An 18,950-nucleotide genomic window follows, 5' to 3' on the forward strand; every position below is an offset into this window, starting at 1 on the left:
AGATTTGTCACAGCATAAATAAAGATCAAAACATTTAATGGAGATAAACAAAAAGTAGCCTTCAGCTTCAACCAACCAGCCACATTCATCTGTACTTTTGGCATCAGCCAAGTGAACTTATGTAAAAAGGAATATTGTCTTTGGACATTATTATCTTGCTTCATTCACTTGCCAGCCATCTCACTTAGCTGCCAAGTTCCCACTGATCTCCTTCCCAACCCACCCTTGCCCGTGCAGAAGTGCAGGGTGTGCCGACCTGCACCATCCCTTGCCCTGGCTCTCTGCAAAGGTGATGCTGCACAACCATGGAAACATCTGTTCCCATAACTGCTTAAGCATTAGCTCAGGTAAAAGATACACAGCAGCAGCATTCATGGCTGTTCCTGTGAGACTCTCCACAAAGCTTCCAAGCACAAATTTAACTTCTATAGGGTGGGGGGGGAGTGCTACTGCGATCTCATTGTTCAGCCAGGGAGTATGCACAAGCTACACTTTCACCAACACCAACAGCACTCTGCTACTGCAGAACAGAACAAGTTGAGCTGCTGTGATATAGTATGCTTCATCCACCCAGCACTTAGAAAGTGTGCTGTGAAAGACAACAGGGGAAGGACCACCCATTTTCTTTCTGCAGCAAAAGACTACTTTCCAAAAGACAGGCAGACATGCACTAGAGTCAAAGAGTCTTCTCAGCAAACTTGTTTTTCATAACCTAACTGCACTTGTAACTTGGTATTCACTGACCGTACGCAGACTCTATCAGAAAAAATTAAGCGCATGATAAGTATTCACCAGCTGTGAACAAGAGGCCATGAAGAAAGCATCTTGCACCATACATACCACATTCCTGGTTTTTTACAATGACTTCCCCGCAGGAGAAAGACCTGCAGAAGGAAAGAAAATGCATTCCTTCCTCCTCATGTCCCTGTCCTGGGTTTCTACTCAGCCCTAGAGGTTGGAAGACTCAGGAAAAAAACACTTAGTGAACGCCTTTATAAACGAAAATGAAAAAGTCAGACTTCCTGCTACAGCAGAGCATCGCTGACATGCTGCAGATAAAGAACCAGTACCAGTACCAGAAAATTAGTACTTTACAGAAAGTGAAACAGGGGACTTCAACCTCTGGAACTTAGTGGGTTCTTCTCAGGGGATGTGTCCCCATCTTCACGTGATAGAGACAGTTCACTTCACTGAAATGTAAATTGAACTTGATTATGCTTGTATGCATTACCAAGGACTACACACAGCCCTCCTGGAAGGGTCACCAATCCAACACCTTTCTTACAGCTACAAGTTACAAGTACAACACTTAATATTTTAATTAATTATTTCTTTGTCCTGTTTATTAACTCTTGCAGTAACAGAGATCAAATATCCTTCAAGAAGCTAGTTTCCAAGAGATCTGCATGGTATATTGCCTTGAACCAGAGGTTCAGGTAGGTCCAAAAACACCTAGAAGTACTGATTTCTTAACATGTTATGGTTCCAGTCCTCCAAAGCTCCTCTTATAAATACTTCTAAAGGCCTACATTTTCTGTGAGAATGAAGCAAGAAAATAACAAGCAAGAAATCAAATGGCAGAAATTTAGATGCATGACACTAATTTCCTGTTTTATTTAATACCCTCATTTTTTATCTTTCATCAAGTCAGGACTTAAATTCTTTGGAGTAAGAACTCTTCCTACAATGTATAATCTGAATACTATAAAAATTTTGAAAAGCTTAATCATTACTTATTTAGTTGAGTTTGTGACAAGTTATCTAGAAGACACAGAAAATTTAAAGATATTTCTAGCTGGATGAGAAAGCTTTGTTTGTCCTGCTTTTGTACTGATTTTTAGAGGATCTCACCCAGGGAACACTATCAAAAGATGCCTCACAAACAATAAATTCAGGCCAACTCTTGAAATCAGGCCATAAGAGTGATTGGTCTAATAATGCAAACAATTTTTTCCCCATCAGTTCCCTTTCACCAAATGTAGGAAAGAACCTCTTGCAAATGGCAGCTATATGGAGAAGACAAATTACCTTGGGGAGGGATATTCATTCATTTTCTTGAGTGGCAGAGAACTCCAGAGAGGTTGCTCAGGCAATTCCTGAGCCTTCCACTAACCTGTGTTTCCTGTGCAGTAGGCTAGTTTCTGAAAAACAGCTTAAATTAGTATAATTGAGCCTGCTGTGAACAATAATTAGCACCTAGCAGGCTGATACATACTGATTCAGTGCTCTTTCTTTAAGAGGATACTGACTTTTACATCAAAGAACATTACTGAGAGTTCAACTGTTCTAATTCCCACTCTAACAGGGGTGAAAGTGCCACAGTGATAACAGATTTGAGGTAGTAACTTTACAATATGCAGCCTGGAAAAAATATCAATCCATCTTCTCAGACAATTCCAAATAACAGCCTAGAAAGAAGCACAGGAGGCACTAAACTGCTTTTTATTCTTTAGGAGAGGCACCTTGCACTCAGCTAACTTTCTAAATTTGAAATAGCAAGTAAAGCAGTCATACTTTTATCCCCTTTATTGTTTTCTCCATGTTTAAAGAACTCAATAATGGGCAAGGAGAAATTTATTATACTGTACTACACTGTTTATCCATTTATCTAAGTGAATGTATTAAGAAGTTTGCTTCTGCATTATCTCTTTTCAGAGAAAAAAGCAGAGGAAGTTCTGGGAACAGAGCACCGGGTTATGCCAAGGAGGTAATTTACCTTTTGTCCATCTAGGCAGTCTCTTTCCTGGAATTATTCCAGATATAAGTGTTCACTCAGTTCTGGTTTCTGCTCCTTTTCTGGGATGCACCTGAGTACTACCATTGTCTTGGTTGAGCCAAGTCACTTACGTTGTCCTCCTGGGCAGTTTTTTTTCAACCTGGATTTCAAGCCATTAGTTGGCTGGTAAGTGTCCACATCTATTCCCTACAGTATACAGCACACTTGCATCTTGTCAGGCTAATAGGTCTGGCTTTCCCACACCGCACATCTCATGTAGTTGACTCCATTTATACAGTAGGACAGTACTTTTGTCACGTGTTGGCTTGACAAAAGATCACTTAGCAGACTGTTATTACAGCAATGACAATTCTGCAATGCCCAAAGTCAAACATACACTTTATTCCTTATATGGGCAGGTGGAACATATAATATGTATGCTTATTTCTTGCAGGTGCAGTTTAGGTGCTTCTAGCACTTATCTGCTAGCACAGATCACTGAATTATTTAAGTGTTACTTGTAAGCAGATGCTAAAAATGGCTTTCAGTTGTGATGGAGATACCAGACAGACATTTTAACATCTTTAAAAGTTCAGCAAATAAGCAGATGAAGGAAACCCACCATGCTATGGACAGAACAGTAACTGCAGCATGTATGATTTTATTCTACATGTGTGTTCAGATAAAGAAATACATTAGAGTAGTATGCTGACCTTCATGCTGCTCATGAATGAGCTCAATGCACACAGCAGCTGGCACTTCATTACCTTAGATGGCCCCCAAAAAGACAAATGTTCAGTGTCGCCTCACTTCTTGTTCACCTACTGCAGGAATTCATCATATGCTAGGATTACTGAACTCAAACTTCTCTACTAATTGCCAACATAAACACAAGCAAAAGCTGTAAAAGTTTCTACATACTATACAGCTGTGTTGTAGAGGCAAAAGACAGTTGCGATCATTAGAAGTACTTCATTGTCTACTCTTACTCACACCAGAAAACATGCAAAGCCAAGACTACCATAAAATCGCATTTAGCGTCACTCAGATTTCAGGGATCTGAGTTTTAATTGTGTATTTTAAATTCTTGGAGTGGCAAGGAAACATAAGACACACCACAAATAAATCTCTTCAGCATGCAGGGTTTCAGGTTAAAAAAAAAAAGAAAGCATACATTCCTCAAAATCCGCCCCCAAATCAATATTATGTGTATGAAAACATCAGGAACATCAAGCTACGGAAATATTCCATATTAATTCAACCTGATGAATATGCACATAGCAAACTCATATTTGGCCTACAAGACTGTAACAAACTGGAAGAAAAAGTTTACGTGCTCATGGAATTTCCTTCATCAGTGAGAAATATATCACTGAAAAGTTTATAGGATCACCCATGTTTCACACTCCTGGCCAATCTTCAGCCTCACAGGGCTGCAATATGGTCCCTCAAGGATTTTTCATATGAAGCATCTGAAAAAGTAGCAAATGTCCTTACAAAATCATTTACATTTCTATACAACACCAATCAGTTGAGAAGACTTAAGCAATTCACACTATGCAGCCACCATTTAACAAGATCCAAAGATGATCGTGTACTTTAGAAGTTAGTCATAGCACTCAATAAGCACCAATACATTCCTACAAGGCTCAAGAGCTTATACTCCCTTGAAATTTATAAAACTGCATTCAGTGACCTTTCAGACTACTCCGAGCAGTGTATCAAATTTTAAACAGGACCTTCATCTAGCTGTGCTCAGTATTTGTGTGGGACAATTAGTGTCTTAGTATACTATGTCGTTTTTAACACAGAACACGCAACGGGGTGGGGAGGGGGAAATCAATTATCATTCAAGATTTCAGTCTGTATTTGTACAGCTGTTGGCACAAAACTCGGAAGAATGTTCTCTTTCACAAACAGCAGCATTAGGCTGAAATCTTTCAAAACAAGGGTTTACTACAACCCACTTAAGCATGTAAAGCAGATGCTAGGTTATTTTTAGAGCTACCAACATTTGTTCTCTGCCTTAACTCCCACTCCAAGAAGAAAATGGGGATGAAAGCAGTGTTTATTCTTTCATGATCCAAAATTCAGAGATCTATATGGAACTGTCCCAAAAATAATAAAGGGCTTCAATATGAATTTAATTTGACATTCTGAATTACTCGCAACTCCACAAAGCATGAACCCATCTCAATCTACTAACAAGACTTCAAATTTCCTTCTTCAGAATGTTAGCAATGACAACCCTATAAAGCTTTTGCTTCTAACATATAGCCAAATACTTTACTCTTTTGCTGCCAGATATAAACTGTTCTTCTGAGTACTATTCTAGACCCTAAAAAGCACTACAGGCTGTACATGACACAACCACACATCAGAGTACCTCCAGAAATCTGATAGAAATCGTTTCATCCAAGCAAACTAAAACGATCACAAGTAACTGTGCATACTACCATCCTGACACCATTCAACTTCTGCATGTAGCCATTTGAAATGTTGGCAACAGTTTAATTTTTCCAGAGACACACACTACTCAAGAAATCTCAATTCAGCTGCAACTTAGTGTTTCCTATATATTTATTCTGTTTTAAGCATCTTTCATCAGAAATTAAAGAAAACACAACTCAGACTCTCAACTAAGCCTGTCTAAACTGTCCAAGAGGGTTCTCTCAACCATGTTTTAAAGCTGTTAGCGTTCCAGCCAAAACATAATTCCCAACTACTATTTGATATAATCATTCTACATATATAAGTGATTTGAAACTCAATATTCTGCTGTGGCAGCAGTAACCTTCTTTAGCTTTACTATGAAAAACTGCCAGAAGTAGTTTGGTCATTGTGTTAAAGCTCCCAGCTGGTCTACAGACATTAGGGAGGAAAATCTAAATCCCAGGAAGATATGAAAAGGGAGGGGGGGTTCTTCTCTTGCTGTCTTTGACATGCTTGAATGAGAGTCTTGATGGAAAAATCCTGTAGAACTTAAAACTAGGTTTTCCAAACGTATGGGAGTTGATGATTTTTCATGGCTATTTTTCCTTCAGCCTTGCTAGAAATTTACTGGTTATAACTCTGCTGTAGCCATCTAAGGGTAAATCATACAGATCAATGAAGAAACACTCCATCCTGCTGTATTTTGTAATAGGTCCTACACAATTGATTGCACACCTACATATTCCACCTTGGTAAACCAACATGCTTTTCCTATAAGAAAAACTACATGCCATTAGTAAGTGTTACAACTCCATTTCTGACCTTTCTGTGTTTTGGAGCACATTAAGCCAGGCAATTCCACTGAATTTTTCTCCCCCCAATTCTAAGTTTTCCATCAGTTCAAGTACTAGAATTACAACAGCAAAGTTAATGAAACTACCCGCTCTGCACCGAATATGACCCAGTATCCTCAGCAAGCAGAAATCCTGTCGGAGCCTCCTACAACTAGACAGAATAGTTTTCTTTCTAAAACATTTTGAGTTCTGTCTCTTCTTACCCACAGATGGGCAGCTAGGAACCAAAGGTTTAAACCTCCACATAACGAAGGCAAACAGAGAAACCTGCAGCACTTTCAAATTTTAAAATTATTTGCTCCAAGACAAATCACTGCATTTTATACATTCTGGTTTTTTCTTTTTAAATTTGTTCCTGGTATGAAGCAACAGCACAGATCTAGGCCTTGTTTGGTCTCACCCATGCTGTCCTTTTCAGTTCTGACTTTTTCTTTTTTTTTTTTTGGAGTCCTTGCCTTCGTAAAATCTAGCCCTTCATAAAATCATGATTAGTTCTTAGCATGTATTGACTGGCAATATAAAACGCATAATAACATAATGCACAGAAAAACTTAGAAGTACTATTCTGTTATAAAAAGATATGAAATCATCCAGATAAACACCAAAACTTTTACTAATTTAGTTACACGTATATAACTATAGTTATAGTTTCACTGAAAAAAAAAAAAAAATCCACATAGCCAGCCTGCTAATTTTCTCAAAGTAGAGGTTGGCTACAAATATCAGGGAGTGGTGTGTGCGTGTGTGTAGCTATTTCTGTGCTCTACTCTTCAGGAGACCCTAACAACAAAACTACCTCAGGCTCCATTCACTTGTACAGTAGTTAAACTGGCAGTTATAGGAGAAGGATCAAACCACAGCTCACAGAGACACAGCACAAGTCAGTCTCATAAAACAAGCACTAGTGCTGTTTGGCGACTCCTATTGCCATTTTAAAACAAGGAAGAACTACGTAATGTTCTGTCAGTCTCCAAGCAGTTTTATCAACAGGCATAAATAAAATACAAAAGTCACTAAGGGACAGCTCACAGATAAAGAAAACATAAACCATGACAGAGTAAGTATAACATGCAGTTTCCTTGTTACCTTGCACCGAAAGGAAGACTGTTGCTGTGGTAGATCCACCCTCATTAGAAGCGATGCAGTTGTACTTGCCAGCATCCGAGAGCTTTACAGTCTTCACCTCTAAAGACAGGTTGCTCATCACTCTTATTCGCAGGGGTTCCTTAAGCCTCACATCCCTGCCATTTCTTTGCCAGGTGAGATTGTAACGCACTGTGCTTAAAGTTAGGCAGGTCAAGATGGCTCCTTCACCGGGGACAACTGTGACGTTATTAGGAACCTGGATCATGGGTGGAGGCTCTGCGTAAAAAGAACAGAATAAAGAAGAAAAAATTAAGACAAAAAGATTTGGGAGCCTTTGCTTCATTTGTGTATTACCAATAAACAATGTCAAGTAATCTATAGTGTAAAAAAAAAAAAACACGTAATATTGGTTTAACATTTGGTTTCATTTCACATTGCTGAAGCCATGAAACAGAACCCAGGGCAACATCCTCATTCTCTGATGCTAAGCTACGTGACAGGAGCTCACATCACAAGAACACACCTGATTTGGGTTAAAACTATTTCATCACACAGGATGAAAGATCACATCATGTGTGAGAGAGTATGTAGAGCACTGTGTTCTTTGAGCTCAGCTTGCACTGTGGAAAACCAAAAAGAGATCAGAGCACCACAGCAACAGAAGGAAAAGACAGGACCACCACCAGGTCTCAGAGTCTGATCTCAGACTGAAGTGTGACCACACATGGCAGAATCTGAGCTACACACTACATTTTTTAGTCTTGTATATGAAAAAAAAAAAAACAACACATTACTAGCAAGCTCTTTTAAGAGCAACAATGAAACCAAGTCAAAGGCTGCTCTACCCATCATTATTAAGGTCTTTCCATGACAGTTTCTATAAGGGAATGTGGAAGGAGAGAGCATCTGTTTCTGTAAGTTTATCTGATCAAGGACCTTGCCAAATGGGATAAGGAAAAGCAGACATAATAAACACAGCATAGAGAGACACAGACCTCTACAGATGAACAATAGCAGAGACAATGACAAGAAACAAACTTCATCATGCTAATTGATGGGCTATCAAGAAGGTACCAGCACCATTTCAGAGAGGAGCCAACCTGGACTTTGCAACTGATAAGGACACAAACCTTGGGGTCCCAGATATGGCAGGAGGCAGCTCTCGAACTGCAAACTGATAAAGGACAGAGGAGCCATGTCAATACTCAAGAGATGTGTAAATGGATACGTGGCTTTAGAGAGTGGCGCCTATGTGCTCTCACTAGTGACCTTCAACCCTTACCCCCGGGGGAGAAGGAGGGGGGTTGGCTGTCCCATGCTTTATGCAAGTCCTAGATGTAGCTGCTGTTGAAGGCAGCACCTTGTCTGTGGCAGTCTGTGGATCCAGCTGTGTCAGCGTCCTCTCTGTCTTTGGTGCATGCTCAGCTTCACTATTGATGAATGCACAAACAGGAAAGCAGCAGCAGTGTCCACAGGTCAGGGACAGAGACCCTCAGGTTGCTGGGCGCACAGGGAGGAGCTCCAGCAGCCAGGAAGGAGGAATTCTAGGCTGGAGCTGCAGCCACTTACAACATCCCTTAACAGTTTCCACTCAAGTCTTTGGTAATTTCATTATCTTTTCCTTCCTTTGTGTACATATTTTATGTTGCAACTTCCACTATTTGTTGTTATTTGCTTTCCACTCTACTCATCTATAGAATTCTATCACACTTCTGGAAGAAAGCAGCTGCAATAATTTTGCACTGGAATTAGACTTTGAAACCACGGATGCTTAAAATAGGAGCAGTCATCCTGACTTGAGATATCACTGACAAAGGAGGCAACATTTAAATGTTAGAGAAAGAAAATACACTATGTATCACTTTATGCATTCCCGTTAAAACCATAGATACACATATTCAATTTGTTTTTCCCCAGACTGGTTCTTGGAAAAAAGAAAGATGTGCAGTGAATAATATTCTGAGTGGGATGCTTTAGCAGACATGAGACAGCTTTAAGAGCAAGACCAAATCTTTATCAGCACACACCAAAAAACCATTATCGTAAGAAAGCAAGAATAACAGGGAATAAAAAAAGTCTATATTTATTAAGGGTGAAAGTTACTCCAAAGCTTAGAGCCAGCCATAAATCCTCCTCACTTAAATCTCATGTGGGGTCTCAGATGAGGTTCACAAGCTTTATGCTAGATCCCTGCATAGCAATGCATCACACACACACTCTGCATGCTGGGTATGCGGCTCTCCTTCCCCATAAACACCGTCCCTAACAGCAAACACCCTTATGACCAAAACTGTGTACTTGAACACATGCAGAGGGGAGTGAAGAGAAGCTCAATTTGCTTACTGAGAATTGAGTTTCTCCCCTGCACTTTAGGTTTTGGTTTGTTTGGGAGAAATGACAAACCTTCTAGTGCTTTCCACGGGCTTATAACCAAGCACGTTACTTAAAGAAACTTGGGAAAAAAGAGAGATGAAGGTCACCACAGGACTAAAACCCCTATCTTTTGAATGGCAGTCCAGTGGTGCATGACATTTTTTGGACTACACGAGCCTCTTATCACAATAGGGAAGACACATAGCAATGCCCCAGCCAAAAGTTAAGCTGAATCCCTGTATTCAGAGCACTTCAGTTAAGGTGCCTGCACAAGCTAACAAGCCATTTGATATTTTAAAGATTTAATAGTAGTAAGACAAAGTCAAACTCAAGTGTTTGCTTTTTCTGAAACTAGAAAATGTTGACACAGTTCCAATACCTTTCACACAGCAGTTGACAGAAATGGATTGTCTGTAATATACTGTCTGTCAGCTGGGCAAACTAAGAATACTTGAAAAGATCATTTATTTTGCTTATAGAAGAAATTTCAAGTAATTGTCTTTCAAATATTTGAACACAAGGATTTCAAAGTACCTCCCTCACATTAGTCCTCTGCATGGCTCAAAACAGAACTAATTGCTCATGTTTTCACAGTGAGTCAGTCTCAGTTGATCTCTCAGCGCTCTGTAAATGAGAGGATACAGGAATTTTCTGCCTCGTCACTCTTGAACTTCAAGTGCTACCAATATCACAAGAAAAAAAGTTGGGATTTTCTTTCAGTTTTCTCTGTGAGGAGGAGGATGGTTGCAACTTCCAGACCAAGAATCTTTACGCCCACAACTTCTGGGGCAAAATATAACAGCTGCTTATCTTCCAAAACATGGTCTGAAACAAGCATACGAGAATACTTTATCCACCTGATGGATTTTCATAGCCAATACACAAAACAGAGCTCTAGAGCTATGACTTGGGTAAGTATTGACGTTACTGTTCTAGTCTACTTGAGTACTTTCTGTGACTAAAAGGATATTCCCCTCATCAAATTTACCATGTGCTGTTTCTCTACAAACTTTGCCTTGAATGGAATCAATGATAGCACACTGGTTTCTTTGGGTTTGCTCATACTGCAGTGAGAGGAACACCTTTGCCTGGAAAAGAGAAGTGAAGTCACCCTCTTCAACTACTGGGTGGGTTGTTTTAGAGAATACAAGGTTAGAGTCTTCTCAGGGCATAAGGAAAAAGAAAAAGATGAGAGTCTGGTCATAATATGCAGCAGGGGAAATTCTGACTAGACATGCGATGTATTTTCCTAGTGGGGGTAGTTAAGCATTGAAGACTGCCCATGGAACTTGTGAAATCTCTGTCCTTGGGGACATTCAAAGTCTGATCAGACAAGTTCCTGAGAAATGTGATCAAGCTTGGAATTTAATTCTGCTTGGAGCTGTGAGTTGACTTGTAACTTCCAAAGGCCCCCCCCAGCCTAAATTGTTTTGTGGTTCTATGATTCATAATCCAAGTTAACCAACCTGAATTAGCTCCTACAGGAAATAAAAGACAAGACAACTCTGATTTCAAGAAGTTATGTGAAACCCTGAGGCTGAATCCAAACTGCTGTTCTGAGCTCTACTATCTTCACTACCACTGTAAATTAAGTGACTCTGCTCCAGTGTTTTCCCTAGTCAAGAGCAATAGCTTATATTTCTGCATGACAGATGTCTGATCAACACAAAAAGAAAGCTATATAGAAAAATAATTTCTATTTTGAAACAAAAATCCATTCTCTTTCCCTCAGACTGCATTGTAACTGTGAAAAATTAAGTGACAAAATTCACTATGGTACGGACAGGGTTTTCACCCACCTACCCACCCACATAAATAAGCTTTTTTCTTAATTTTTCCTGCAGAAGACCTCTAGTGTCTGCTAAAGCAGTTCAAGACCGTGCCTGTTTCTATGTTTTCTCCATCTGTGCTTGGGTTTGTCTTGGTTTACAGTTACTTAAAACTAAATTCCTCTAATAGAGGATTAACTTTGTGAAGTAAAGCCTGTTGTTTTACTTTGGGAAACATTTCTAGCTGATCTGCAACTGAAACTCCCACCATCATAAGCTGCAGGAAATAACTAACATCCACATGTCCCAGCAGTCAGACTGACAGGTACGTGAGCAGCGTAGCTTTACATTTGCCTTCACAGAAGACCAACTATACTTTCTCCCTTTCTCCTACTCCAAATTTTAATGTCCAAAGTTTGACCAGGGTGACACTATTCACTTTTCAGGAAGTATTCTCTCTTACCACAACTAACTTTTAGTAATAATTCATCGGTCAATCATCCAGTGCTCCAAGTCTGAACAGGTCATTAACTTACACAGAAAAATTCCCTCTCCCTCAGCAAGTGGAATATCAGTGCTTTGAAACTGCTCTAACACATAAGACACACCAATTCATACTAAATGGATGACCATATTTATAACTAATTGTCCTTTTAATTGAGATTTTTATGGGTTAGGAACTTTTTATATTAAAACAAAACAAAAAAGTTATTAAAATTATCTATTGGACAGATAATGGTTGCTAGACATTTTGGGGCTAGCAACCAAATACTACTGCTTATTCAAAATTATCTTTGTGATTGGCCCGATTTATTCCTCATTTAATTTTACGTCCTTCATCCCAGTTATTCACTTTTAAAAAATTCAAGGTAATAGATGAGAACAGATTTCCAACAATTTACTGAATCTTGTTAAAAAAGCAGAACACTTTTGAATGCAGCTTTTGTAATTCCTCGTCTATCAGATAATACATACATATATATATCAGGATGTAGGGGAATAGACAGGGATCGGCGACCGGAAGATTACGGGATGTGACGGAAAGATAGACTCCTCCCCATAGGCGTGGCAGGAACAGGAACCGCAAGAGCTATATAAGCGTGTGACGCAGCCAAATAGACGGACATTTTGTATCCATCATATTGGTGTCTGTGCATCACTGTCCCCAGGGTGGGTAGAGCCCTGTGTCCCGGAGGTATGCGGCCCAAGATAAGTTCTCCCGTAGAAGCGTACAGCTACATCAGGGAAATATATAATTGCTACAGCTTGAAATAAAGATGAAAACAATTGAAATCTGAGATTTCAATTTCTGCTTCTACAGGCCATATCTGTTCTGCAAGTCCAGCTGATAGTGGAGGATTACTTAGAACAAATCCAACGTTAATATTGAAAACAGGTGTGCTGAATAAACATCAGCACACCTGTGTACGTGGGTGAGAAAAACCACATTAATTAAAAATATACTTAGAACTGGAACTGTGTTTTATTGGCTGCAAGTGCCATTACTCCCTCTTAAGTGTTCCAGCACAATGTATTACCATGCTTCAGCATCGAAGGACGAACTACTACCCACCTGATACATCCAGAAATGTCTGTGCACGTCCAGTTCCCGCACTGCTAGTTGCCATACATTCATAAAAGCCTTCATCAGACAAGGAGACCGTGGCAATTTCCCAGCTCATACTAGATGATTCTCTGGAGGAAGAAAAGGGCAGACTCACTAAACGCCTGAAGGAATCAAGATGTACAAGAACTGGGTTTCCTGACTACAGACACAAGAGACTTTCACAATAATTAAGAAGAAAAACAGACCCTCTGATTAACCAAATGGGATCTAGCTTTATAGATTTCACTTAAAGAAATGATATACATATTATCAGGCTTTTTGTAAGTACTAAGAAATACACGTTTCTGCAGAATGTCTCGCTTGCACATCTACAAATGTGTCTTTAACATGTGTCAACAGTTGTCACCCAATAACTAAAACCACTGTATTTGCAGTCATTCACTCAGCTGCTCATACTCTATTGATATATTTACTTCTTGAGAAGATACCTTTCATTAATAACAAGAAGTTTCTATGTAGAGCCACTATATGGTACCAAACCTTTGGCTCTTACTAGCAAGGGTAGAAAGGTTCATCCTCCCAGCACGAGCTTCTCAAATTCCCAGGTACAGATAGGGGCTACACATAAAGGAGACCCTGTTTTTACGAGATATAATCTATTTTCACCCCTCTATATGCAAATCCACTATTAGGTTCATACGGTGGAGAGGGCAGCTTCTACCCTGCTACAAGATGACTATAGCCAGGCAGCTCTCTCTGTACTTTTTAAACTGCATGGACTACCTCCATCCCAATCATTTACAATCCAGCAAAGTGTGAAATATCAGAATGAAGATGATTCTCACTTCTGCTCTGCGGGCTGCACCTCTGAACTTATGACCAGCAATAACTATAATAATCCAATATTCTGCACATTGATGGCCTAGCCATACAAAAATAAATAGCACAACACATATCAAGACAGAATTGATGGATTCAAGACTGAAAACAGAGGGTGGGGTACAAAAGAGACGCAAGCAAGATAATATAACTGGAATAGAGAGAAATACTTGGAGTTTTTCTACAAATCACAGCAAGGGCAAAGCTAATGGACAATAATACCATGTATCTATCATATGCAATGCAATGTTAAAGTCAAGGAAAGAATAAAAGTATAACTACTGGTGGTTACCTGTGCTTAAAAACAAACACTTAAAGCTTCTCAAGATTCAAACCCACATGTTATACAACTAATGGTGCAACAGACACACAGATGATGACGTAAATGAGCAAAACAGTGGTGGTTCTGCGGTGTCCCAGTGCTCTCTACGGCCTGTTGCTATGGCATATAAACAAAGCTGATGAGCGCTAAAATATCCATGATAGCTTTGGCAAGTAATTGCCACATTATGGGAAAACACTAAACTAGTGAACCTTTTGTCTCTCTTTTGTTTGTCTGAATAGATTGATTTATCAGCCCCTAAAGGATACAGAAAGAACACGAGAAAGACTTGGAATATGCCTGAAAGTTCAATGCTGTAGCACCATGAGACAGGCAATCCAACTACACCACAAATGAAAACAGTATATAGTGACCTTAAATGGCTTCCTACTTATTCTCTTTTACTTCATACTTACTCTAGATAACCTAATATATCATATATAAAGTCTATGACATTTTACAGCGCAAGGCTGGCAAATAGAAAGGGCAGTAGCTGCCAACATTAAAGAATAAGGTAGGTATTTCTTCCCAGTAAAAAGTGAGAAACTTCTCTTTTTCATGGAAAGTATATTAAGAGTAAAGTGATGCAATCCTAGTCATCTTCATTCCTAACTTATGCTGTACACCAGACGTTGAACATGGAAGCCTTGAGAACACAAGCATAAAATGAAATGTGTCCAGAGTGGAAAAGCTTGGCAAACAGAGACCTGCGGTGGTCTATTAAAAAAAAAAATTAAATACAGCAATGGCAAAAATTAATAATACGCACCTCAAGGCATCTGCTGTACGCTTTGGCACTGACTCTAAAAAGCAGTAACTGCACACAACTCTCTGCAACATGTGCTATTGGGATAACTCAGCACCTTTCAGCATCAAGTCATTTATTTACCTAAATCATTTTACAATATATGCAGTTTACTAACGAAGCTGCTTATCTAGTCAGTTTGGAAAATACAAACATACTCCCTTAGCCAAGCTGCAAAATCCAAAGACCAAATCACATCCTGGTTATTAGTTACTTTAGAAACACTGGCAGAAAGCACAGCAATATTCACATTGTATCTAACCTCACCTCTTCTGATAGCAAATCAGATACTAGACTTGACTAACAACCACAAATACCAGCTGTTTCAGAGTGGTTTTATTATTAATAATATATTATGCAATCACATCAATATATAATTATTATGAAGATTATTATTTTAATTAACTAATTTCTTGTCAGAATTTCACACACTATTTTTGCTGATTCTGCCCTTTGCCAGGTTGGTGGGATCTGCCATTTATAACGCAGAATGGATGAGCACATTAGTGCTCAGTTCCCACTGATTTCCCACTGGAATGAGGTACTTAATTACTATTCTTGGTCTCCTAAATCAGAGTTGTCAGAAATATACTAGGATATTAATCAAAATCTAAATCTTATTAGACCACCACAGTTGCGGAAATCTAGAGAAACAAAGCTGTTGCAATTTCAGAGAAATTTCTTTTTCCTACACGTTACTCATTTAAAATTAGGCATTATTATTATTACAGCTGATAGTATCCCTGGAATCAAAGTAAAACAAAAATTTCAAAGTACATTCACTTCAAGAATCTTTAACCTATATTCATTCTAATAGTATTTTCACATGGACAACTGCCATGCTAGAACTATAATATTCAACTTATAAACAATTTACTTCTTTGAAATAAGTATTTAAAAAAATTGAGTAAAGATGACATCTTGTCACCAAAAACTCATTCAAACTCATTCAGTGCAAAGCAATAATACAGCTCAAATTTGCATTAAACTAGTAAGCTGGACAAATCCTGTATGGAACTTCACTACTAATAAAAGGCAGACAGGCCAAGCTGAATGAGACCTTATTTAACCGTGATCAATATTATTTGGCCTGAGATATATTTTGTTACATTAACTTAGATGACCTGTTCATTCACCTGATCTGTAACAAGAAAATTAAAAATGTAGCCCAGTCATAAAGGTGCTGGATACGTGAAAAGCAAGGAGTAGAGGTGTGTGGTTTGATAACTAAAGAATGGAAAAAATTACACAGCTTGCTAAAGCATGTGCTGGGGTTGAGTAAACGTAAATGGCACCTCATTAAAAAACAAAAAAGATATTCAGCATTTCACACTGCCAACAGCATACAAAAGAGCTTCAGAATGTATTTATTTTGGTAGCCATGTACTTGCTATTGAATGCTTGAACTTAGCCTCCAGTCTTCTCCTGAAGTGCTTCAGGGTTTACAAGAGGCTGCCAACACTGGTTTCTCATACATACTTTCCTTTTGTTTTCAGCTACCATAATTACAAAATGGACTTTATTTTAATCAATTTATAATTTTTTTTAAATTCTTATCTCATTCTACAGAGAAAGAGCATGCAATCCATTCTCTATAGAGAAATCTGAAGAGCCTTCTGGAATATTCAGTGTAAGTTTTCCTATTTTGAGATATTTTCTCTAGAGGAAAATTTTCCAGGATAGGTCATAGGACATACTTCTAGGGCATCCATAAAAGGCCATTAAAACCAAAGCAAACTAATGTATGTTACACAATCATCTATGTAAAGGGGGGGGTGGGGAGGTGGGGTGTGGGCAGGGAGGGGTGTGTTCCAAAAAAAACTAGTTACTAATATTTTTAAAAGTTATGTGAAGTAGATAAGTTAAAAGCATTTGCCTTCCAAACTTTTAGACCCAGTTTATCATCATTTAAGAACAGACTTTTGAGGGGGATTTTGGCCAGAACCATATGATCTCATCATCTGTACAGAGTGCATGCACTCCTCAAACATGTGTGTCTGTGTGTATATATATATGTGCTGGTTTTGGCTGAGAAGGGGTTAATTCTCCTCACTGTGGGGGTCGGCTACCTTTCCAGCTTCCCGCGCTCTGCCGTGGGGGGGGGGGGGGCGGGCTGGGAGGGGCAGGGCCATGGTGGGGGCAGCTGACCCCGACTGGCCAATGGCAGGTTCATTCCATACCATGTGACACCATGACCAATATATTGAGGGGGGCAGTGGCAGCGCGGAGGCGGCGCGGCGTCGGGTCGGCGGGCGGCTGCGGCGCATGCAGTTTGTTCCGGCGGTTCGTTCCCCCTCTCCCCTCCCTTCCCCCCACCCCCGGGGCTTTGTGCCTCCCATTGTTCTCCTTTACATTGCATTTCTGTTGTTGTTTCTTTTAATTTTAATTATTAAACTGTTCTTATCCCAACCCACGAGCGTTACCCTTCTGATTCTCTCCCCCATCTACCGGTGGGGAGTGAGCGAGCGGCTGTGTGGGGCTGAGCTGCCGCTAAACCACGACAATATAAAAAATAAATCTCTCCATAGAATAAAAGCTGCCTAATAACTATCACAAAAAATAACAGAATGGGAGTGATATGATTTTTAGTTATTATTTACTATTATTTACTTATATCCTAGGATATTGTGCTGGTTTTGGCTGAGAAGGGGTTAATTCTCTTCACTGTGATGCCTGTGGTGGTCAGGGACCTTTCCAGCTTCCCCAGCTCTGCCGCGTGGCGGGGGGGGCTGGGAGGGGCAGGGCCATGGTGGGGGCGGCTGACCCCGACTGGCCAATGGCAGGTTCATGCCATACCATGTGACACCATGACCAGTATATGAAGGGGGGGCAGTTGGCGGCTCGGGGGCGGTGCGGTGTCGGGTCAGCAGGCAGTGAGTGGCTGCGTCGCGTGAGGTTTGTTTCGGTGGTTCATTCCCCTTCCCTCCCCCACCCTGGGTTTCATGCCTCTCATCGTTTTCCTTTCCATTGCATTTTTGTTGTTGTTTTTTTATTATTATTTTAATTATTAAACTGTTCTTATCTCAACCAACATGCGTTACCCTTCTGGTTCTCTCCCCCATCCTGCCGGTGGGGGAGCGAGCGAGCAAATGTGTGGGGCTGAGTCGCTGACTAAACCACAACAGATTTGAATAGGAAACAAAACAGTGTTGGGAAAAATGGTCACTACTTACTTGAAGAACTGATCCACTCCTAGTTTTACTCCATTTTTAGTAAAACGCTGAGTAAAAGGTATAAGACTTTCTACGTGGCAAGGAACAGATCCTGGCTGTAAGTAATATCCTGGAGTCTTGCTCGGCATTGTAACTTTTGGAGCATCTGAAGAAAGCAAATATTCCCCAAAAGATTATTAACATATATCCTTTTCCTTTTATTAAAAGGAAATTCAATTTCTGAATAAGTTATACTTTGTAGATAATAACATTAACTTGTCCATCAGAGTCTAGAGATTGAACCTTGGAAGGAAAGAGCACAGAAAGTACTTGTGTAAGTTAGAAAAAGATATTAGATGCCCATTTTGACTGATTCAGATATGACGAATGTACATTCAATTCAAGTTAAAATCTCTTACCAGGAGTAATACTAGAAAATGAAACACTTGAAACTCTCTGAAAAAGATAATCATTGTTGTCATAGCCCATTATTTTAACAAAAAAAGCTTCATCTGGTGGAATGAAGTCAGAAATATTCCATAGTCCATAGGGCTTTCTGTCAGGATAATATTTCACAGGCAAGGTCTTAAGAAGTTCCCCTGTAATACTCAGAAGTTCCAGTCGGTCTACTCTAGCTGGAAGAAAGATCCCTGTTGTATTTAGCAGCACAAAGGTAGGAATCCCTAGAAAAAACAGAGACATGACATTTTAAGTGCTAAAAACACCAAATAATTTAAAAAGGAAAGGTAAAATTCTATATGTATCTATATGCATTTACCCCATGAATGCACCACTCGGTTTCAACCCTTACTTACTAAGCAGCAAAAAACTAAGTTGTTTTAAGCTGTGCTCTCCTTATTAGCTGTCAGGAGACACAGCACTGATTGGGGTTTAAATTACTGATTTCCAGCAAGTGTTTCTGAAATAGCAGCCTCTTCATTAACTCCTCACCATGCTCTATGCCAAAGGACTTCTCTGAAACTCCAAAAGTATC

The 18,950-nt window shown here is 39.6% G+C and overlaps 1 protein-coding gene across 2 annotated transcripts in view; it reads right to left on the reverse strand.

Annotated features, from left to right (window-relative positions):
- The window catches only part of HMCN1 (hemicentin 1), a 219,749-nt gene that overhangs the window by 138,085 nt on the left and 62,714 nt on the right, over positions 1 to 18,950 (reverse strand). For both annotated transcript variants that reach the window (XM_064454369.1, XM_064454370.1), the window contains exons 8-11: positions 18,376 to 18,639; positions 17,978 to 18,122; positions 12,805 to 12,926; positions 7,090 to 7,365 (exon numbers count right to left, since the gene is read on the reverse strand). In XM_064454369.1, coding sequence (XP_064310439.1) covers positions 7,090 to 7,365; positions 12,805 to 12,926; positions 17,978 to 18,122; positions 18,376 to 18,639 — 807 coding nt within the window. The remainder of the gene's footprint in view (positions 1 to 7,089; positions 7,366 to 12,804; positions 12,927 to 17,977; positions 18,123 to 18,375; positions 18,640 to 18,950) is intronic.

This window comes from Phalacrocorax carbo, chromosome 6, assembly GCF_963921805.1.
Source record: "Phalacrocorax carbo chromosome 6, bPhaCar2.1, whole genome shotgun sequence".
NCBI classification, from domain to species: domain Eukaryota; kingdom Metazoa; phylum Chordata; class Aves; order Suliformes; family Phalacrocoracidae; genus Phalacrocorax; species Phalacrocorax carbo.